The sequence below is a fragment of the Hermetia illucens genome, chromosome 2 (assembly GCF_905115235.1).
Source record: "Hermetia illucens chromosome 2, iHerIll2.2.curated.20191125, whole genome shotgun sequence".
Taxonomy (NCBI): domain Eukaryota; kingdom Metazoa; phylum Arthropoda; class Insecta; order Diptera; family Stratiomyidae; genus Hermetia; species Hermetia illucens.
This window is the reverse complement of record NC_051850.1, coordinates 169,172,252-169,195,598: the sequence shown is the minus strand read 5'-3', so window position 1 is coordinate 169,195,598 and position 23,347 is coordinate 169,172,252. Positions and strand designations below refer to the sequence as shown.

General features: G+C 44.7%; 1 protein-coding gene across 8 annotated transcripts in view; it reads left to right on the top strand.

The window, feature by feature from the left end:
- LOC119647574 (contactin-associated protein-like 2) overlaps positions 1 to 23,347 on the top strand; it is a 231,225-nt gene that overhangs the window by 200,187 nt on the left and 7,691 nt on the right. The window contains exon 20 of one of the 8 annotated variants that reach the window (XM_038048582.1): positions 10,480 to 10,865. The exons of the other annotated variants lie outside the window; for them this stretch is intronic. Within the exon in view, the coding sequence (XP_037904510.1) occupies positions 10,480 to 10,677 (198 nt within the window). The 3' untranslated portion in view covers positions 10,678 to 10,865. Of the gene's footprint in view, positions 1 to 10,479; positions 10,866 to 23,347 lie in introns of those variants that run through there. 8 annotated transcript variants of the gene reach the window in all.

The following is a 23,347-nucleotide window of genomic DNA, read 5'->3' as shown; positions in this document are numbered from 1 at the left end:
GGCTAACCTCAGCGGCATAACGGGCGAAAAGCTTCTAGAAGCTTTCCAAATGAGCGATTTTGTGATCTCTAAGCATTCTGGTCGTTGAGAAGTCAAGTTCCTCACTGATTATCGAATGTAGATACACTTCTGTATCTTCAATCCACTAATGAAACAACTTTATCAACAATGAGGCACCGGTTTTCCCTCCAGAAACTCCCAATCAGCAAAGATGTTGTCTCTTGTAATGGAAGTGAGGCCAATGACAACTCTGATTTTCAACCATTTCCCTTCCTTCAATAAGTGTTTTACCCTTAATCACATGGATTTAAGACAAACCGAGGAATTAGTTCCATCGTCAAGCGGCATCAACAAAACCACGCCGCACTGCAGGCAACAGTTTCAGTACTCGCCGAAGCACTTTTCTCCACCGTCCAGCTGAGGTCTCCGCTGAGGTTCGGGATGATTTCCAAAGAGCGTGTATAAAATTCTTGGAAATCCTTTGCATAGACCAGGCTCCATGAATCTCCAGCAACCCCGAGAATTCTATTTCAAATGAATGATGAGATGGCTGTGTGCTGCTATGTCGCTGCTGCAACTACAATCACTTGTGTATTGTCGTACAGTTACGGTACCCGCCATGCCAATACACCTGGCATGAATTTTGCGGATCTTACCGACGAGTTGGGTCAAGGGATTGCAAAGAGTAGCTCATTATCAACTCGGTAATTGTAGGACAAGCAACTAAGAAACCTTTAATTGCTATACCAATTATGCCAAGGCTTTCGACAGGCTCCCCCAGTCCTGGCTAATCGATGCCATATATCTGTATCACATTGATCCGAAACTAATAAAGTTTTTAGTGGAAGTCATGGAAAGGTAGCATACCACCTTATCAATGCGTTCATCTGAGGGTGCTAATACCTCAGAGCTATCTATATACGGAGGCGCATCTTCCAAGGGGATTCGTTGAGTCCCCTTTGGTTTTGCATTACACTGAACTCCCTTTCATGACTACTGAATAATGCTAGAGGGCATGGTTTTGCAATAAAATATGGCCTATGTGCTAAGTGCGAGTTGACACACTTGATGTACTAGATGATATCAAGCTGTATGCTGGTACTGAAGAACACCTTAGAAGTCGATATTCGGATGGAATTAGGATTAGACAAGTGTCGAATCCAAGCCATCTACAAAGGACATCACGAGCCGCAGACCGGACGTACCATTGGTGGCCTCCACACCCAAACTACGACCGTGACAGACTTCTACAAATACCTGGGAATTCTACAAAGAACCCATGCTCGAGTTAGTGATCTGAAGGATGTTCTGCTTCCGAATTCCTACGACGTGTAAAGCTGGTACTGAAATCCCATCTCTCGGGGAAGAGTAAAATAAGCGCATTCCCGTGGACAAAAACCGATTCGGAAAACGTCCAGCGAGGGATACGGACTCCTATGTCCAAATTCCGAATACATCATCCAAACTTTGCCGTGGCGCGGATGAACCTTTCTCGTGACATCGGAGTTAGTGGCGTGCTTGACGTGGCGGCGCAACATTATCGCCAAATCGACTCACTGAACGCTCATTTTTACATCAAAGAGCAGACTGTGGGCTGACTCCACTTAACTTGAAGGATCGATCATTCAATCCTCTGAGTGGGGTGAAGTCGGACTAAGGACGGATCGATAAATCGACAACGAAAAGAATGTTCGATAAAAACGTGAATTGTCTTTGGCAACTATTTGTCGATTTGCATTTGTCAAACAGTTGGCTGTGTGCTATGGAGCTCTTTGCTGAGACGGAGGGATTTATGTTTGTCATTCAAGACGGCGCTTCTAAAAAGCTCATAATAAAAGAGCGAGTGGAGAACGACCAGTGCTAAATGTGTGGTTCGTCGTTAGAGACGTTGGACTATCTCATTTCTAGCTGTACTGTTATGGCACCGGTGCAATACATCACCAGGTATAATGCTGTATGCAAGGTGATCCATCAAAACCTTGCATACAAGCATGGGCTAATCAGGGAAGCACGTCCGGTTTACCGATATGAACCGCAAGCAGTACTTGATAGTTCTTCTTATAGCATGTCTGGGACCGGCAAGTTCTAACTGATCGCCACATATCGCACAACAAGCCTAGCGTGCTATTAGCTGACAAGACGGGTCGCTCTGCCTATATTATTGATATTGCTATCCCTCATAATAGCAACATTAACGGAAATGCGTGGAGAAGAAGGTGAACTATGAGCCATTGCCTCGGGAAATCAAAGAAATCTGGCGTCTCGAGAAAGTGATTTTAGTTCCCATAATATTGTCAGCTACAGGTATTGTACCTAAATCCCCCACGCCTTCCCTTGATATCCTGGGGCTCTCACTCAGTCTGGTTCAAACCATGCGGAAACACTCCACTCTGCCTACGTGCTCGATGTTGCTAGAAGTTCTAGACGGATTCTCCCATTAAGCTACCAGCGGCCACCACCACCAGCGCCCCTTTATCTTTTATGTAAGTACAATAATCCGAGTCTAAATGCTTGGCACTTAGTGCTAATATTAGGTAAAATCGGGCATCTGCCGAGATTGTGACAACTCGAAGTGTGCTGAAGCACTTCATTAAAGACCATAACCATACACTACAGGATTACAGTACCCTACAAGGGGCAATATGGTCAGCATTGCGCTCGCCTGAGATTATCACCCTGATTTGACTCAGGTACTCATTTACAGCTGAGTCGACTGGTATCCGGCGTCAAATCACGATATAAATCCCACTACCACCAGTGAGATTTGAAGTATTTGAAGTACAACTTTAAAATGAAACTTTATTCATCCTTCTAGTCCTAGTCCTCTAGTATGGAATGGTAAAGATGCGCTTAGACATATTTCATAAAGAACGGGGAAGTAACCTTTTTATCAAGTTTGATAGCGAAAATCCACTTCCAGTCGTGTATATGTCCTTGAATGTATTGCTTCCATTGGAGAAATCATCGCGAAATTATATCGTGCCGCCTAGAGATACCCAGCCGGGTTCACGCTAACCAAGGTATTACTGACCTAGACTTCCCCAGATGGACCGAAGGTATAGACTTAGCAAATCCACTTGATGTCTCACTAGTTTCTAGGCGCAATTCTAACCAGAGAGTTTTGTCTGATCTCATTACAAAAATACAGCTAGCAACCGATAAACAACCCACTTAGCCCAAACCACACTCCAAGTCTAGCTGTAAATACAGGGCCTTCTTCATTTCTTCATTTGTAAAACCTGTCATTCGATAAGTAGACAAACATATTTCACCCATTTAGATTAGGCTAGGTCCAGGTGCATCAGCCTTTTCTATACAATATTGTGTTGCATTAAAACCTGAAACGTAGGGGGGTAGATTAAGGATACCTTCAAGTGCCACAGTGCGCATAGTACTCATTGCTCCAGTAATAGTCAGGCAAGCAAGCCCCTGAACCTGCGTTTGCAGCTTCCTGCTTTTACCAAAGTTCAGTTTCGGCAACCAAACAATACATGCATAGATGAAAATGTGTTTTTATTATGGATGTATACGTCCAATGTATTCATTTTGGTCAAAGTCCCCAGATCATACCTATCGCATTCCTCCAGCACCAGAGCAATCTGCAGGATTTCCGATATTGTTCCTGGATATGGTACTTCCACGGCCATGAGAGAATTTGAAATCCCAACGAAATTAATAAGACTGACTAGGCTGACCCTGACCAATGTGCGAGGCCAGATAAAAGCAGCAGGATCACTCTCGAGCCTCTTCAGCCTGCCGATATAATACGAGAGGCACCATCCTCTTCAAGTCCACCCAACCACTGGCCTACGCTGACGATATCGACATCTAGGGAAGAACAACCCAAGATGCACAGTCTACCTTCATTCAGATCGAACAGGCTGCGCATTAATAAAGGCAGGACGAAGTACATGGTGGGAACGTCAGCGCCAAAACCAAAAGACGAACAACTTCGAATCGCACTGGTCAAACGGGGAAGAATGAATATGGGAGACTACAACTTCTAGACCGAGGGTGGAAAATCACAACCGATAAGAGCTATGACGATGAAATTCGCGCACAGTTATTGGCTGCCAACAGAGCCTATTTCAGCTTACAAAAACTGTTTCGTTCGAAACGTCTCACCATAGGGTCAAACCTCTTACTGTACAAGGCAATGATCTTGCCAGTCCACATGTGTTCCTCGGAGACTTGGGTTCTTAGCAAAAAAAAACTACGAACTCTGGGCTGCGTTCGAGAGAAGAATCCTCCGAAGAATTTTTGGCCCCCTACATGAGAATGGACGACTCCGTAGCCTACATAACGACGAAATCTATGAGCGATACCACGACCGTCATTTTGTGGATAAAATCCGGCTCAACAGATTGTGGTGGGCGGGTCACTTAATCCGTATGGATGAGGATGATCCAGCCCAGAAAGTCTATAAGGAGGGGGAGGTTTACCAGCTGGATTTCCGCCCCTGTTAAGGTGGATAACGTGTAGCTGCCCCAGCTGACGTTCCTTGTGAACATAACTAGTCCAGCCTTCCTAGCGTTCACTGTGAGTCCTTTACGGAGGCACCAACTATAGATTACATGCATTGTTGCATTAGCCGGTCACACGCTGTGCCCGCAATGCCAATAATTATTACGGCTAGATCGTCCGTAAATGCTTGTGCGAAGATCTCTGTGCCCTCCAGGATCCATAGCAAAATATCCATTCCTAGGAACCATAACAAAGGAGAAAGAACCCCTCCCTGTGAGTAACCCCTATGACACCCTACCTGAATAGACTTCTCTCCGACCAATATGTGGATCTTTCTCCGCCTTAACATGTGAAACATCTAACTATATTGAATCTATTCCCTCTATTACTAAAGCAGGAATAATTCCATTCGGACCTGCAGACTTGTATCTATTGAATGGGCTAAATGCACATTTTACTCGCTCCAATGAAAAAAGTTTGCATGACGGATTTCAGTCTCTCGGTTAAGGGCTATCTATATGCACCGGTCGACACTGAGGTGAGATGAGGCAAATGATTTGTCATTTCTTCATTGCCTTCTGTACACCTCCCGCTCTGTAAACGTAGATAACCCAGCTTCTGACTACTCTCTTCATCCGTTTGAGCTTTTTATTTGCCTCAAGAGAGCCTCTTGGCAAAAGTGTCTCCATGATAATCATTCAACCGATCTTATGCTTTTCTTTTGAGCTTTCTGTGCCTCGATACCGATTCCAGCAGGCGACCGACTCAGACTTGAGAGCACGATTGAGGAGCACTCTTACCGTCCCCCCCCCCTTATTTTGTCCTTTGCCCTTTGTGTTTTACCTTTCTTCGACATCTTGAGTGGGCAAGTTTCTTCAAAAGCTGCTCTTATCTGAATTGTCTTCTCAATTGTAGCTATGGATTTGATGGGCTTTCCATCGTGACCCGGGCGGTTAGTTCTATTTTATACTTCGCCCAATCTGTCTTCTGCTGATTCCGAAATAAAGTGGCCGGAGGTGGATCCATGCCCATTACAAAATCAATGGGTTTGTGATCCAAGAGTGTGATATCGTTTGATACTCTCCATTCTCCGAAAAAAAGCCGCAATGTCAGGGAATGCCACCATAATGTCGATAGCCTCTCGCCTGACCCCTTTGAAGAAAATGGGGTCATCACCCAAATTGAGCATTTACAGATCGGTTCTTAATAGATACTCTAATAGTCTCGATCCTCTTGAATTAATGTTGGAACTTCCCCACCATATGTGGTGAGCGGTGATATTTCATCCTGCTATTACCCCCATGCCTTTAGTTTTGTCATATTGGATAGCTCTGATGAATGTGCCACTGGAATATCTCCCTGTTGACTTTTTATAGTTAGTTTGGCCGTTGTGGTGTGCCATCACATAGTTCTTCTTCTTTTTCTTCAGCCTTTGTCCCATTCACAAGCGGGGTCGGCTCGTCGTGATCGGCTTCGCCATTTGGCTCTATCGAATGCCTGATCTGGGTGCAATCTCGAGGCTTTCAAATCCCCATCCAGCGTATCAAGCCACCGTTGCTTAGGTCTGCCTTTTGGTCGTTTACCATCGACTTCGATGTTCAGACCAATCTTGGCAAGTGAATTCTCATTTGCACGAACTGCGTGACCATACCATCGAAGACGCCTCTCTCGCAACTTTTCCACGATCGGTGCAACCCCATAACGATCGCGGATATCCTCATTTCAGATGTGATCTAAACGTGTGACGCCACTAGTCCAACGTAGCATCTTCATCTCCATTACCGCAAGACGCCGTTCATTGTCTTTTATGGCCGGCCAACACTCAGAACCATAGAGAGCGACTGGACGGACAACATTGCGGTAAATTTTAGATTTGAGACGTTCGTTGATACGTCGATCACAAAGGACACCAGTTGTGGAACGCCACTTCATCCAGGTTGCGTTAATGCGTGAAGCAATTTCATAACGCAGTTCTCCATTGGCTGATAGCGTTGACCCGAGGTATTTAAATCGCTCAGTTCTGGGCAGATCACTGCCGCTGACAGTGATTGTGCCTGTTTCATGGGGATCGGTCGTCAAAAATTCAGTTTTGTTTAAATTCAATCTGAGACCGTGTTGCATGAGGCGATCATTCCATTTTTGAACAAGTTGCTCGAGATCATTTTTGCTATCAGGTGCTAGGAAAACATCATCTGCATAAAGCAGTGTGTAGGGCGCTGGACGTTGGATATCCCGTGTGACGGTGTCCATAACAAGGACAAAGAGGAGTGGTGAGAGGACACTTCCTTGATGAACACCAACAGAGACACGAAGCGGTTTTGATACACCCGCCATACTTCGAACTTTACTTTTCGGATCGTGGTAGAGCAATTGAACCCAGCGCACGAGTTCTTCTGGCACGAAGTGTTGTCGTAAAGCATACCAGATGAGTTCGTATGGTACACGGTCAAACGCTTTCTCTAGATCCAGAAAGGCAATGTAAAGAGGGCGATGCTTCTCACGGTGTTTCTCCATGAGTAACCGCGCAGAGTGTATTGCGTTCATTAACTAAATTACCATGGAGGTCTTTTGAGACCACCATGCAGGAGCGGAGTTTATCACTTACATTGCCTTATCACAGTTCAGCATGTTGAAAGCTTAAGCCTCTGACTACCCCACCCACAACCCACGGTTCTTATATGAGTTTAATAAATGTCTTGCAGCTTTTGATCTGACGATTGGCAAGTGCAGTCACCGCTTTGTAATGCTACAAATTTATTTGGGAAATGTGGCACCTTATCTACGCTTCAGATGAAGATGCCGTTGACTGTATGTCCCTTCAATGGTTTTAGGAGCTGACACTTGTAACGATCCCAAGTCTGTAGTAGAACCGGCAGCCCATTTGTTCCCGAACCTTCCTAATATCCAGTTTGGCAACGCCGATGTTAAAGAAACTTAACGACCTATTGATTTTCTCTCCTGCTTTGCTGCCTAGCAGCATCCAAGTGGAGGTGTTGAGATTGTTCTGGATACCAAATTGTTCCAAAATCTCAGCACCATTACCCTCCTCTTCTGAAAATGAGAGAAAGCAACTTTTGAACATTGACAGCTTAGTGACACTTTTCAGAGTTGGTCGCGCACCCTCTCACATATCGTTGAGGGAGGAGCCTGTGCACAGTTCGCGGGTTATGATTTGCCCGGAGGTGGTTTGCCTGTAAGGCGGTTTAGCCAGAGACGATTTACCCGAAAGCTATTTGCTGTCCGAGGACAGATGCTTACCCGTTGTAAAGGCTTTAGCCTCAGCAGGTAACGCCGATTGGAGCCCGGGGTCACAACTGCTAACAGAAGAGCTTGCTTCAGCTTCTCCGTTAAAGACTGGGACCCAATCGAATTAGTTGCCACTTCAGCGGAGAATCTGGGTCTAGACTCAGATTCTCCATTGAAAAGTGTAGCTTACTGTTCTAGTGAACATAGCATATCGAGTCTCACTAGCGTTCGCTGTGAGTTCATAATGGAAACACTATCTGTGGATCACTTGCTAAGTTGCGCTCAAGTACTGTGTCTGCAAATTTTCCAAGAATGAGTTGGATCGATCATCTGCAAATAACTGCGCAAAGACCCTTAGTTTCTCTAGAAGAAATAGGAAGGGGAACATTACAAGGGACCAAATTCAAGGTGATAAAGCTAGTCGACCGCTCCCCCTCCCCCCTCAGAGCAGATTTTAACATTATCCAATAGACTTCCATCCGTCAGCAGCATGTGAAGAATCCAATCGAGCGGATCGGTTCCATGCTGCCTTGCCATGTCACAAATCACAAAGAACGAGGGGTAGTTAAAGACACCTTCCACGTTCATAAATTCCTTGGTATTCCTATTGAATTCTCAACTTTTGCCGGAACCTCGTGAAATACTGTCTCTATGGACTGTTACCATGCCTTTACTATTGGTACATTTTATAGGTCCCACCAGGATCTCTGTCCTTGTCCAAGGGGAAAGAACTAGAGCATTAAAGGATCCGCTCATGACCCTGTTGACTTTTTATATTTAATTACATCAATCGAGGTAGTATCGCCGTCATATAAATCGCTCTCAACTTTCTCCCCTAATTTGCTACCTAGCAACTTCTGGATAATGATATTAAGATTTCAGAAGCTCAGCATAATTCCATTCCTTCTCTAGAAGCCGGAAAAAGTACCTGTTAAGAAAGAGCAACTTAGTGACCCTTTACAGGATCAATCGTACTTCCCCCATCATATCTTTAAAGGAGGAGCAGGGCTTTCTAAACCACTTGTTCGTGCTACTGTTGGCAAATTTTAGCCATACGGTTTACGTCTACCGACTTAAAGTAAAATTTGACGCCCTGCTTTGGCTCAGTCCTCACATTTATTGGAGTATAAATTAATTTTAAGGATATTTTTCGTGAAATTAAACCTTGATTACAATGCGATTATTCAAACTATTGTGCATCGTTAGCAGCTAATTTTTCCTATTCTTCTATTGTTTCAGTTTGCGTCATTGATTGAAAAACGTAGTAATCGGAAGGAGCTATGTCTGGTCTATATAACAAGTGGGATAACATAGATCAGTTCAACGCTTCCAACATTTCTTTTCCAACATGGGGCCGAATATTATCTTGTTGAAAAATTACCATGTCGTGCCTTTTGGCATATTCTGGTCGGTCACCCCCTGAAGAGTCCGTTCATAAGGAGGAGCTTATAGTACACGGTGCTCTTCTGATCCCATCACATGCAGAGCCCGAACTCCGATCCGTGAATATTCGGCTTTGCCTTCAATGTTGATGCTTGTCCGGCGTAACCACATGATTTTTTTTACTTGGGATTGTCGTAGGAGATCTACTTTTCATTGCCAGTTGCTCTCAGGTTCAGTTCGTATGGTACCCAATTTCCTTCCGTTTGGACGCTATTCGACATGCGGAAATGGCTGGTTTGGTCACTCCTATTAGTTCGGCAAGTTCCTCTTAGGTTTGACACGAATCTTCACGCCATAGTACTTTCAATTCGGTACTTTCAAACTTTTTCGGCTATCCAAAACATTCGTTAAAGTCGCTATTTTTAAAGTGTCGAAACCACTACCCACATCATTGTTGTGATGAAGCATGTACCCCATAAACTTCTCACAATCGATAACTTCCCGCTGCTTCTGTCTTCCAATTAAATCAAAAATGTGCTGCTTCGCACAATTGTGTTTCAATGGCACAAAATTTGACATGTTTGAAGCACAAAAATCATATTTTTTACATTACAACGAAATGGCATATACTGAGATCTAAAGTCTGATGATGGCGCTTCGTCATGAAGTTGGTTGCAGTATAGCTTGATGCGAGTTAATAACATGAACGCCATCTTTTGTAAAATCCTTACAAGTAATTTATCCACCTAATAAGTATAATGTCTTCCTAAGCTGTTTACACCGCTCACCATTATTACCAAATGGATTGGGCCGCCATACAAGACCGATTAATCAGCTTAGATAGCCTTCGTTGGAAATGAAGATTTAACTGTCACCGATAGTGCCTTTTTTCAGTCTTTTAGGTTGACATTTCGGGTTACCATTAACCTTGATAGAACGTGAAACTTATGGTTTGCCTAAAAGCATTATTTTTTCTGCATGAAGCTCTTTGACAAAGACTGCCTCTTCATCATTATAAAATGCGTTATGTACTGAACTACCAAACTTATCAAAATCAAAAATCCCTTTTATGCCGGACATTTAGTACCTTAATTGCTCCAGTAAAACGCTACCGATAAAATACGATATAGACGATATTCTTGACATTAAGACAACGTTCGTCAGTTTGGAAAGTAATGCAATTGAATTAGCGGAACTAGTGACTGAACTTATAGCACGGCAAATAAAACAATCTTCCCAGAAAATATATTATTACCTTGTAAAAGTAAACTTGTGAATCGACCTACAAATACGCATGTGCACGATAAACCGAGCATGAATTGCTGCATGGATTATTCTCCATTAAAAATTAGAGTTTATAAAACATGTTATGTTCTCATCATATAGGTTACCAATTCAAATGGAAAGAAAGTCGATCCAAGTCCGCCTGGATCGACTAGAGGAAGCATGAGACAGCGACATCGTCAAGTTTCATGGGGACCACCACCACCAATCGCTCAAGATAACACCCGCCGGCTATCATTCAAAATTGATGGAAAGGAAACAAATGGTCACCATCATAATTCAAAAATAGTCAACTCATAGTATCATAGCATATCTTGCCATTGTCTAATGCATCCTTCCTCCACTTCCGAAGTCCTCGACGATGCTGTAATATAACTCCATGCGTACTATGATGTACCCTTCATGTATTTTATGTGATAAAAAAAAGACAGCCCTGGAAAGGGAAAATAAACTTTTGGATTAAAATATGAAGGGCCGATTGTGAATTTTGTGCTATTGATGAATGCGGACGGTAAATTTACTTTACAAATGAATTGTTTGGCTATTCTGCAAATGAATTGATATTCAGCGCACGGAAGTGCACCATGTGTGTTAAAAGCTAGGGACGAAAAAAGAATGTAATAGTACTAATTAGAAGTGTTGCTTGCTATGGCTACTACCTCATTTATATAGGATGACGTCCATAGATATCATTATATTTGTTCTAGGCTATCGCTTATCCGCTTTTCCGTTAAAGGATATCCCAGGAACGTAAAAACTATTTAGACGCTCGTAAACGACCGTTTGACAAACCTTGTTCGTACACGGAGGCCAGAAAATCTTAAAAGGACACATACGCTCCAGCTGGGGGGATTCGCACTTACTAAAAATCATCACGGTCTCTCCAACCCCAGCGCCACGAGACGACATGTGGCATTCGCATTTCTAGTCTTTGGAGTTTTCCTTATCCTAACTTCCTTCAGCAGCATATTCTGCATTTTTATAATTGCGAAGAAAACTGTAAACCGGTTTTCTTTCGACCTCAGCATCTCCGGAACTATTCCCCAAAGCTTATGTTCCTTCCCAGCCCTTGGTCTCAAATTTCCAAATAACAGGATAATTGATCTCTCCGTGTTTCTGGGCAAGCCATACCCTAATATTATAAATAAGCCTATGCGTCCATCTGCTGTCCAGATGGTAAGGAAACAAATTCGCCCCAATTTCTTTTGGAAGGCGCGGGCAGTTAACCTAGAATTGTTTTTGCAGCCTTTTTATTATCACCCTGCAATCCTACCCTAAATATTTATGCCGGCGTCTTCGCACAGCATTTCGAAGCAGCCCCTCTTGCTTTTGTAAATGGCGTCCCTTAGGTGCCCCGCAGTTCCCTGTGTACCTTCGGTCGATCATCACCAGGTTTTCCCCGGAATCTCTAATAAAGTTTCATTGCCTGAAAACATGCGCGGTTCGCAGTAGTTGGGTTGCTTACTGGGGTGCAGTCGGGCTCTGGGCAAGGTAGCATCACATGCACCCATCACCCATTGAGTAATTTAGGTGACTTTTTCTCTGGTAATTTAGGTGACTTTTGTCTGGTTGGACTTGAGTCCTGCGGAAAATATGTCCTCCTCAAAAGCCTCCGCCGTCCACCAGGGTAAACCACCCAGAATTCTACCTATTTTTCAAAGTCAATTCGCCCTTGATCTCCCTGCATAATACCTGGTGATCACCCTGAATGCCTTGAGGCACCCCCTTTCCAGCGAAGACTTCTTCTGAATACGTCCCCTCATATTCTCATATACTCAAAAGTCTACCAGCTCAAATTCCCCGCTATGATTATCGGACCAGCTCTTCTCCCCTCCAAAACCAGAGCACTCATACTCGACTAGTGTTGTGCTGATGAAGCATAACAGCCATATATCTGTACTCCCCTCACCTTAGCTATGATGAATTCCTTCTCCGTTACTTCATTATTTCTTGGAAGGCTTCTTCGCCGCAAGCCCCTATCGTCGTTTGACTCTTTCGATCTTTAACCCAAATGCCACCATTGTGATTTCAATATAGCTCATCAATTATGGGTACGTCGACAGTGTGCAATATGAATGCTGATATGGTCTCCCGCACTGGTACATGCCTTCGTGGTATGACCGAATCCAAGGCATCCCATCAGATTGAATGCCACTTACCAGCCGATTCTTACAATTGTACTGATCATATTGCTATACGTCGTCGATGCGTTTTTGCACCTCGGTACACCCCAGTTTGTTTCGCCCGTTTGAAGAGTTTTTGGGCCTCTGTTCTAATTCTAGCTTAGTTCCTGTTTCACCAGGTCACTTTCCTTGCTAATATGACTGTCTTCGGCAAACAATTGGCCTCATATACATCAATGATGACTTTGATGAGGTCTTCCATCACCTTGACCAGTTCGGTTGCGAATCTAATATCTAATATCACTGCCCACCTGCAGATCCTGCCTTTGCATAGTGGATGATTATCTTAGCTATCTTAGTGCTGACCATTGGCATCATTAATGCTTGGAACTCTTCCTCAATGTCGGGGTATTATCTTCCTCCTTCCATATGGCACCTTCTGGTGTATTGTTGCCTGTTTTGGCGGCTAAAAAAATCTCGGCTGTCCAGCTTCTCGTCCTCAGTGAGCAGCTCGTCCACTTCCCTGCTCGGTCCTGACCTTTGGAACTCACCAGCCTCCACGATTCTTTTAGGGATCTCGATAGGTTTTCCACCGGGGCACGTGCACAGGTATGTATGCCAAATCTATAATTGATAAGGCAGTTACGTCGTCTGGTTACCTCCAAGGATTGGTCATCTATCCCGACCGTGAAGATTTTGGCTGAGGGATTTTAAAGACTCTCCTTAACCACGTATCCTTGTGCTACGCAATTGAGAAGTACGGAAGCTTCTTCCTCCCAAACGCTGCAGCTTTGGGAAGGTAGACTGTCACCATGAGTACGAGTGGTATACCATCCCCTGCACAAGTCAACAGTTATGTTCCCATCCAGCCAATTTAGGAATAAACAATTCCGCCGTGTCCGCTCACGCACAGTTTTCTACAGTTCCTTACTCCACAGGAGTAAATATTTGCTCCGGAAATAATTTCGGGAGTACAACCATTGGATGCCCTTCACTGCACCAACATAGCTGTAGGTGGATTTCCCGGCTTCTACCTTCACCTCAGACCTAACCAAGACTTCGTCCTTCTTAGGTTCGGATTGGGGTTTCTTGTAAGCATTTCCCTCTTGTGGACCGATTCCCGCTGTTCCCCTCTTCCTATTTTCCGTTATTTACAGCTTAGATCCATCTTAAGCATTCTTAAGAGCCTCTATTGGTTCCAGGCTTTCTTTCAGATGCACCACTGACATATGTCTTCTTCCTGGCCTTTTTTTGGTCCCTGCCTTCCAAGTAAGGACCTTTGTCGGTTGCGATGTTCGCAGTGGCCAAATTTTGAGATTGGCTCCCCTGCTTGCCTTTGTGTGCGGTATTGAATGCCGCTTGTTTCTTGTTTTCCTTGGCTTTTTTCAAATTGTCCGCTAATTTGATTCGAACGAGTATGGGGCTTTAAATGTCCGCCAAACACGGCAAAGTAAGCTTACTCACGGAAGTGACCAGTGAGGCTCCGATTCGTTATAGTCACTTATCCAAGACTGCAAACTATATGATGGGCACAGTTAGCATAACAACCTGGATTTGTGCATATGTTTTTGGAGTCCTGAATCTTGATCCGTAGCGTGTTTTTAATAATTGGATCACCACCCTCTAACGGTCTTGGGATACGAGAGACTTTGCACCTAGTGCGCCTCATCTCAACCCCAGAAAAAGATAGGTCGACTCCCAGACAGGTACACTCAGCATCAGTCTATCCTACAATTAATTGCTTAACCCCTCCTTGGATCATAACTAGCTGCCGCCGACTGGCACCCGGGGGTCAGAAGCGCTGATAGTAGGAGCCTACTTCGACCTATTCGTTAAGGGCTGGGTCCCAATTGGATTGTTCTCTGAACGTGCGTCTAGGCTCTACCTCTAGATTTCGGTTCTCCATTGCAACGATCGAAATTCAAATTCGGTTTTTTTTTAATTTTTAGATTGGTCATAGTTGGCTGCTATGGTCTTTGTTTTACCTTGGAAAGTAAGAGATCACTCCCGCGATCACCATAACAGCCGGTTCTGAAATGATACACATGCTTCCCAAGGGTATCAACCCATTTTTTCGCACTCTAAAACAGAACAGATTGCATTGCTACCAAGACGTGTTCTGGTGTATATAGGGCCCCCAACATTGGCCATTAGCCGATTGCAAGCCGAGACTCCAGCTGCAACCTTGACCACTACTTCTTTTTTTGCTCGAGAAACCTCATCTCCTAGTCGTGCATCAAACCGATATTTAACCGCTAGTGTTGACTTTCTCTCTTAACTCGCCGATCCATATGGGACGCAGGGTCGGGATTCTCTTTCTGGTCAGGGTAACTACTTCGGTTTTTTCCGCGTACCCGTCGCCTCAATATACCAAGTCTGCTTTGCACCTGTTCAACGATGTATCCCTCGTCAAGATCAGCGGCTATGTGCTTCGGCTCGATGAGCCACAGCTATGACTTCCATGTATGCTGAGGGCAACTGGAGGTCCCCTTTTCCTTTTCTGATTAACGCGAACCTCGCCACCTCACTGCGACAAGAAAAAACGCAATCCTTCAGGCAAGCGTTAAACGTCAGTACCTAGCATTTTCTTATTTTCCATGTTGAGAATTGCCTTTTCGAGCTCTTTCCTGGTGGAAATTGCGCGCTGTTCACATCACAACACACTGGGCTGTCTAGAAAATACTGCCCGCACAATGCGGTCCGTCTGGTCAGTACTAAGTACGCAGGGTTTCCGCAAAGCTCCGAATTTTCTCGGGTACAAGCCAAGTCCTTATGGATCTCCATTTACCTAGTTGAGTAGGTTCTGCCAGCTGGGAGCTTTGCTTTTATTTATCGCGCTGCAGAGTCTTCTTTTTGCTGATATGTACTCTGGCTTTGTGTCGCATACCTCCTCGCTGGCGTGTAAACGTTGTGCCAAACGCCGGAGCTTATGACTCTCCTTGTCGTTCACTAATACTACGAATATGTTCACCCTCATGACATTCCATATGCAAGCAGAGCGCCGTGGTAATGCACTCCGACAAATACTGCCAACTACTTTGAATGCAATCCATCGGTGGTCACTTACCAAGAAATCTTCCCGAACTTGCCACCCGTGCACCGACGGCACCAAACATTCCAACGGGAAAGTTACATCAGGATGATTTCTTCTCAGTTTTTTAAAACAAGCCCAGTTCCCACGTCATTTCCAAGATGCATTGGCCTCTGAAGTCCAGGTGGAGGATGGCCCATTTAAGAATCTTAACATTAAAGTCGCCCTTCCGTTCCCGAAACTCCGTCCTCTAGGCCATGGAGTTTGTGCCGAAAGTCCGGCATCGTCGCTTTCTGCGTTAGGTAAACATCAAAAAACGTTATCCCTAAACACCGAGTCCAGGCAAAGTCAGTCTTTCGTCCTTGGGCAAGAACTTGAAGCTAAATGCCGTCCCGAACTCAGATGGCAGCGATACCCGATAAGTCGAAACGCGCTTCCTTTTTGTTCCGGTATTGCTCGCTGCTAAGCACTAAGCCAGACTTTACCTCCACAGCGAACTAAGCTAGCAGTTCGTGAGCGATTGCACTGTGGCGCATGTAAATTTGTAGGACACGGATAATGCTAGTCGCGTCCTAGCTCTTTTAATTCAGCCCTAAGGACTGGACAAAGCTTTCGCGCTTTCTCGCTTTCGTTGCAGATCTTGGCTTGGTAACCTACCTGACCGCACCTGCAGCATGCTGTCCTCCTATCGGATCGCTGGCAAATTGCAAACATGTGTCCATAGTTCAGACACCCCTAACACTTGGTGGGGGCTATTCTTACTCTGCATACTATCCATCCAATTTTGAGTTTCCCACTGTTTGGGAGTTTTCTCGCGTGTTGTCCAATGATTTCAATCGCAGGAGTAATGAATATCTGGGCATCGGTTACCTCTGGACATTCACGATTTATGGCCGCCCCCACTTCGACCTTTTCTGTAAGGCAGTCAAGATCTAAGATCTTCCCTTTGACCCATTCTGCGCATGTAGAAGAAAATGCGGCCCAGTAGTTCCTAAAGTTCCATCAGAATGTTTTTGACGCCTATGTTCACGCGCATTTGTTGATGAGCTTAGCTCTAGCTAGCACGGTCAACTACCCTTCCATTCGGTTCGTGTTAGAATTCAGGTCTAGCAATTTTGACTGGGCTGTTTTGTTAACAGGAGCACTGCAGGTTAGTGGAGTTTCCGTCCCCACACCAACATCGGCGACATTTTATAAAGCTTCCTCTCTATTTGGGCGCCCCTGTATCACATCGGATGATTGAGTCCTCTCTACCTCTTTTGCTGCTGCGGTGACCGACGTTGCGTGATGCGCCCAAATGCAGTCAACTCTTCCTTCTTCCCGTACGTAGATTTTTTTATTTATTTTATTTTTATTCTCCATGGGTTTTTCTCCATCGTATGTAAGGGAGTGGGCCGCAATAGTCAGAAATGGGTGCACCCTTTTGGCCAAGACCCCTACCCCAACTCCCTAAGAACCTGATCTAACTCACGGACGAATCAACGCTCGCTCGGACCAACGCGCGAGCTACCAACATTGGTTCAATGCAGATTACCCGACTAGGGTCCCGATAGGGCTAGCTCTTGATGCGTGTCACAACTACTACCTTGGCAGAGCTATGCTCGCATCACCTCATCGACGTCAGCAGTGTGTGTCGACGTATACCGGTCACTCGCGATTCACTCTTCACCGAGAGGCTTTCTCAAGCCCCCCCCCCTTCCTAGGAGCTAGGTATACTGTGAACTAAAGGGTGAGATTTACTTAATCGGGCACTTCGTGCACGTCACTCCCTATCATGAGCAAGGTTAAAGGTCGCAGATGATCCATGTGGGGAGGCGGGAGATTTAGATTACCGCTTAAATTCAGTCCTCACCTCTGGTTCCCTTGGGAATCTTCATTACTAAGTTCCCTAACCACAATAAGATAGGGGAGCTGTGAACAGTAACTTTATCCTTCCTCTTCTCCTCCATGTTCGGTTTTATTTCTGGATATCCTCCCTATAGTCAATTTTCATCGGGCGGGGCGCTTTGTCCACGCCTACCTGGCTTGTACATAGACGCACATCTCCCCGCCTATAACACTTCCGCTGAGCGTTTCCTTCCTGCTCGAAAAGACGCGGCTCATATTTTTAATTAAAACGCACCTGTGAATGCGTTGACAGTCTTCTGCTCATTATTTTCCAACACTATCCCTTCCTACCGCGACACCGAAAACCATTACTAAACTAGAACTTCCTTTAAAAAAATATAAGAGCCAAACACAATTTTCCAAAACTCATTTTCATTATTCCCGCATTTGTAGATCTGATACGACTCCTATTAAAATCTCCCAGCGAAACCAATTCAATGGTCTGCATTCTGAATTTCGTGGTGGAAATATTCAGCAAAAACACATCGTCAAAAAACCACAGACAGAGATCCTCAATTTAGTGAACATATTAGAAGCAGGGTGCTTTGAAAGCATTCATTTTCCCATTGTCCCAGCCAACATGGAACTAAGCTCGAGCTTCATATCGGATGTTGATTAAAATTTAAACACGACCTGCTTTGTCCTTGCGTTTTGTTTTCTCCGTGCTTTCGGGGTCCTTTAAACAAAGCTCCCATTATGAAGTTCCGCATAAATCCAACTTGGGTATCTGCACTTTTACCATGCAATAATCACCCCGTCAGCTGCAGGATTTTAATATCGTCACGAAAATTGTTCATAGATAACGAGAACGAATGAAATATGAACGAAAAATTGATACAGAACGCATGGGTAAAATTTGGAATAAATACATTTCCATTCAGCGGTAGATTCGGGGTTGGTTGAAAAGTTAACTCTCAGATATTTCCCTAGCACGGCAACAATTGAATTCTCTGTCAAGCCTACTTTGCAACACCACATGAGCCAAATGCAAAAAAGGAAAACTTATTCCGGGTGGTTTGGAAAATTTGCATTATATGGAAATCCCCTGACGCTGCAGATAACTGGAGGTCGCCACAGTATATACCCCTTGAAATCGCTCATGTCCTTTGCGTATGTGATTATGGCGGAAAGGTGATTACTTTTCCATTTGGGCCATTGCTCATGGTTTGCCTCATTTCATATAAATTCGGTGCATAACTTATGATCCTTTTGTCTTAAGATTCGCCCTGAAATTACTCTTTATGCTCTCACTAAGTATAACGTATGGAGTGGCATCTCCGTGGCAAAACCGAGCTCACATTTCCACTCCCTCAAAAACTAGGAAAAACCAAACGATGGGAAAAAAAATCTCTGAAATTCAGTGCAGCAAATCTTTCAACCACCATCCGGAAAGACCGAGCCTGAGCGAAATAGGAAAACATCATAATGACCATGTTTTATGTGCAGGGATTACCGCTTTAAGTTACTGCCATCGTACGACATGGGGGTGGTTTTTGTCCGGCAGCAGACATTCAATAAAACACGGAAAGTGCATTGTGCGAGTACTTGTATGGTGAACCTGAAACCACCCGTATATTGGTGAAACGAACCCTTCCTCGTTAGCCTGCTCCCACCAGCAGACCCTTGGTCTCTTCCCACCCCCACCCCGGACAGGACTAACTAGCACGTTCAAGAAGCAAAAGGCAGCACCGCAATGTAACAATAAAAGGTAAAGACCTCGAAGATATACGGTTTCCTATTTAACGTCACCTACCAACTACTTATGCGCCTACTTCCTGGCGATTCCCACTCAGACGTGCGCCACACGTATGGAGTGGAACAAATCTCTTGCCCTCATTCCCAACCTATTTTACTTGAGTTGAATGGCCAATTACATATTAGGGTCGATTTACTGACGCTTTGTATTTATTTATTTATTGGGCGTACGTTGGAGCCGTAGAAAGGAGAATAAATAAGAAATGGCTCCAAAGACAGCACCATGATAGAAGGTCCTTCTTATTTTCCAAACATTCCCCCGGAAAATGGGATTCTGTTTTGTCTACCTATATATTATTAGGAAGCAAGGACAAAAACGGAAACGAAAGATTGATGCCAGCTAGCTAATATCCAGTCAGCACACCAGCTACCAAGTTAGTATTCCTGTGAAGACATAATGGATTTGTTTTGATATGTTTTGTGCGGGAAAATAAACGATTTTCTTCTGGTAAAATTAATGGTGTTTCTTTTGCCGCACAACGCAAGGACAAATCGATTCGTAGAACATTTTAAAGGGAAGATTTCTCGGATTTCATCGACAAATCCACTGATGTATTTTTGATCAAAGGGATTTCCTATTGTAAAGAAAATATATTCCGTTTTTAGATTCTCTCTTTGAAAGAAGAGTAAATCCCTTCAAGTGTTTTCTGGTATTTTGTTGGATCCGGAAGAGTACACAAACACCCCCGGAAGCAGCTCGTGTATGAACAGACGAATTCGATTAAAAGAAATATCCTAGCCGAAACCCATAATATAGCAGTCCAAGGATGACAGTGTAACGTTGTCGGGTGTTTTTCACCCTCAGCTGGCACTGAGCGGCTAGACTGTGCTCAGCGTCGCTTAGTTATGAAGTGATCCTATCTACAAACCTTGGTCACATTCAATTCCATCGAATGACCAGAACTGAAATCGTCTTCCTTCCTTCATATGTAGCTTTCACATCGTGAACAACCACCCCCCTCCCTTGTAATAAATAAGTGACGATGCTTTGAAGGAGGCGTATACACAGTGCGTGGAAAATATTGAAAAAAAATAACGTCAACTTTAGTTAATTAGTTTAGTTTCCTGGGGGAGCCGCAGCTCCGAACACTCAGGCCAACGTTAGGCCCATTGTACTATCCCCGTAAATCACCTATCCAATGGCTTCCCGCCTACGGTATTCGCAGGCTTTAGCGAATCTGAGAGCATTCTCCAGATGCAGAGAGTGTGCAGATTCTTCATTGATGAAAACCTTGGCAAGGTGTCTTCGTCTGAGATCTGAGAATGCCTCCTCCTCGCATTGGATGCCCATAGCCGAAACCACTACCTCAATATTTTCCATATGGTAGTTTAAGGAGCAGTGCCCCGTTAAAGGCCCCACTAGAGTTTTCATGTCCCAGTTCTTGAGGGACAACAAAAATGCCGCTCTAGTGGCCCTAGGCTCTTTCACAAGAATTTTCGCCTGCTGGCAAGACTCCAAATTTCTCCACTCGGCTACGTGAATCCTTACAATTTCACCCTTCACAGTAGACTTGACAGTAGATGGTCGGATTCCAAGAGCTAGTTCTGCCCCTACCATTGTGGATCCAGACCCTCGGCGAGCCAGTATGTCCGTTTCCTCATTACCGGCGATGTTATAGTGCCCCGGCACCCACATCAGGAATGTTTCATTCAGTCGGCTAAGTTTCAGCAGCACCTGATGACAACTCCACACCAACTGGCTTGACATGTCGTTGCTATTTAGTGCTGATAATGCCGTCCAACTGTCGGAACAGATTCGAATGGTGCGACCCCTCCATTTTTGTCGCAGACATTCTTCTGCTGCCAATGAAATAACATATATCTCCTTGTTGGCACTGATGAAGGGAACAAGTGGTTCCCGAAATATCGGCATTTGCAAGAATAAATATCCGCACCAACGAAAAAGAAACAACAAGTTTTATTATTTCAATTAATTAATCGTTGGAAACACCGCATAATTCCACTCACATATATCTCCGTCTGGAATATGGTCGTCATTTTTCCGAGGGGTCGGGCCAGTTCTATAATCGGATTCTCCGGGAACATCCCTGCGCCCGATCCACCCTCGATGACTGACCCGTCGGTGAAGACTATTAAGTCTGTAATCTGAAAAGACTCATGGGCACTTATCGACCATTCTTCTCTTTCGGTGATTACAACGGAGTATGTCTTTTCGAAGGCAAATCTGGAAACCATATGATCGGTCGGCATCAGTACTACCGGATGTTTGTCAAGGAATTTCCAAGATAGACGCATGACCGTGTGATTGGCCGCCTTTCCACGCCCCAATGGTATCCTATGGTAGCCTATATGCGTCATTGGCTGCTTTCCGTTTCACCACCTGAATGGGGGGTAAATTAAGCTTCAAGTGCCGCAGTCGGCGTAGTACTCATTGCTCCAGTAATAATTAGGCAACTAAGTCTCTGAATCTGCGTTAGTAGCTTCCTGCTGTTAGCAAAGTTCAGTCTCGGCCACCAGACGATCCATGCATTGTTCGTGCCAACTGGATTTCCGCCCCTGCTAAGGTGGATAGCGTATAGCTGCCCCACCTGACGTTCCTAGTGAACATAACTAGTCCAATGTTCCTAGCGTTCACCGTGGGTCCATTGCGGAGGCACCAACTGTGGATTTCATCCAGAGTTGCACTCAAGCGGTCACATACTATGTCCGCAAACTTGTCGGTAATTATTATGGCTAGGTCATCCGCAAATGCTTGCGCGAAGACTATTTTGTCCTCCAGGAGCCACAGGAGGGTATCCATTACCAAGAGCCATAACAGTAGAGAGAGAACCCCTCCCTGTGGGCAGCCCCTAAGACATTCTGCTTCAATAGACTTCTGACCGACCGATATGTGGATTTTTCTCCACTCTAGCATGTGAACTATCCAACTGATTAGAAGCGGTTCGATTCCATGTTGTCTTGCCACATCACAAATTGCCGCGAATGAGGCATAATTGAAGGCACCTTCGATGTCCATGAATGCGCCTAAGGCGTATTCTTTTTCGAACGTCGCCGTAAGTTCATGAAATGTTATCTCCGTTGATTTGCCTTTTTGGTATGCGTGTTGCCTATGGTGAAGTAGCCACTTAGGAATCTATGTATCCCTTGTGTACCGATCTACTAGTCTTTCTAGTCCTTTTAACAGAAAGGACGTTACACGGATCGGTCGGAAGCTTTCTGCGTCTGTGTAGGTAGGTTTCCCTGGTTTCGGTATGAATAACATCTTCACATCACGCCATTTAATTGGAATATAAGCGTGTGCTAGGCATGCGCGATATATATTCCGAATATGTAGACCCAAAGCATCCATTTCCTCTAATACTAGCGCAGAATGATGCCATCTGGACCTGCAGCCTTGTATCTATAGAACGAGTTAAATGTCCATTTTATTCGCTCCAGTGATACTAATTTGCATGCCAGATTCCAGTCTCTTGGTTGAGGGCTGTATGCACCTGTTGGCCCCGAGATTAGATTTTGGATACTGCCTGGGAAGTGCACTTCAAGCAAATGGTTTACCGTTTCTTCATCGCCTTCTGTGCACGTCCCGTTCTGTAAACGTAAATAACCCATTTTCTGGCTACCTCCTTCAACCAGAATCCGCTTCAGCTTTGAGGTGGCCTCATGAGGGTTAGTCTCTTCGCAGAAGCGTCTCCATGATGATCGTTTAGCCGATCTTATGCTCTTCTTTAGAGCCTTCTGTACCTCTTTAAAGCGATTCCAACTAGCCCCTGAATCACACTTCAAAGCACGATTGAGGAGCATCCTGGTTGTTCTCCTCTGTTTTGCCAAATCCCAGTTTCACTATGGTGTTTTACCCTTCTTTGGCATCTTGAGTAGACAGCTTTCTTCGAAAGCTCCTCTCATGCCAGTGGTGATCATCTGGGTTGTCTTGTCAATTCCAGCAATGGATTTGATGCGCTTCCCAGGGATCTGGACTCGGGCGCTCAATTCTATTTTATACATCACCCAATTTGAGGTGGATCCACGCCCATTACGAAATCAATGCGTCTGTGATCCGAGAATGTCATATCGTTTGAAACTCTCCACTCTCCGATCAGAGCCGCGATGTCAGGAGATGACCGTGATGTCGCTGACCTCTCGCCTCACGTCCCATACCCTTTTTTAGCTTCAATGTTCAACCGAAATATATACTATCAATTGTCAGGGTAGAAAT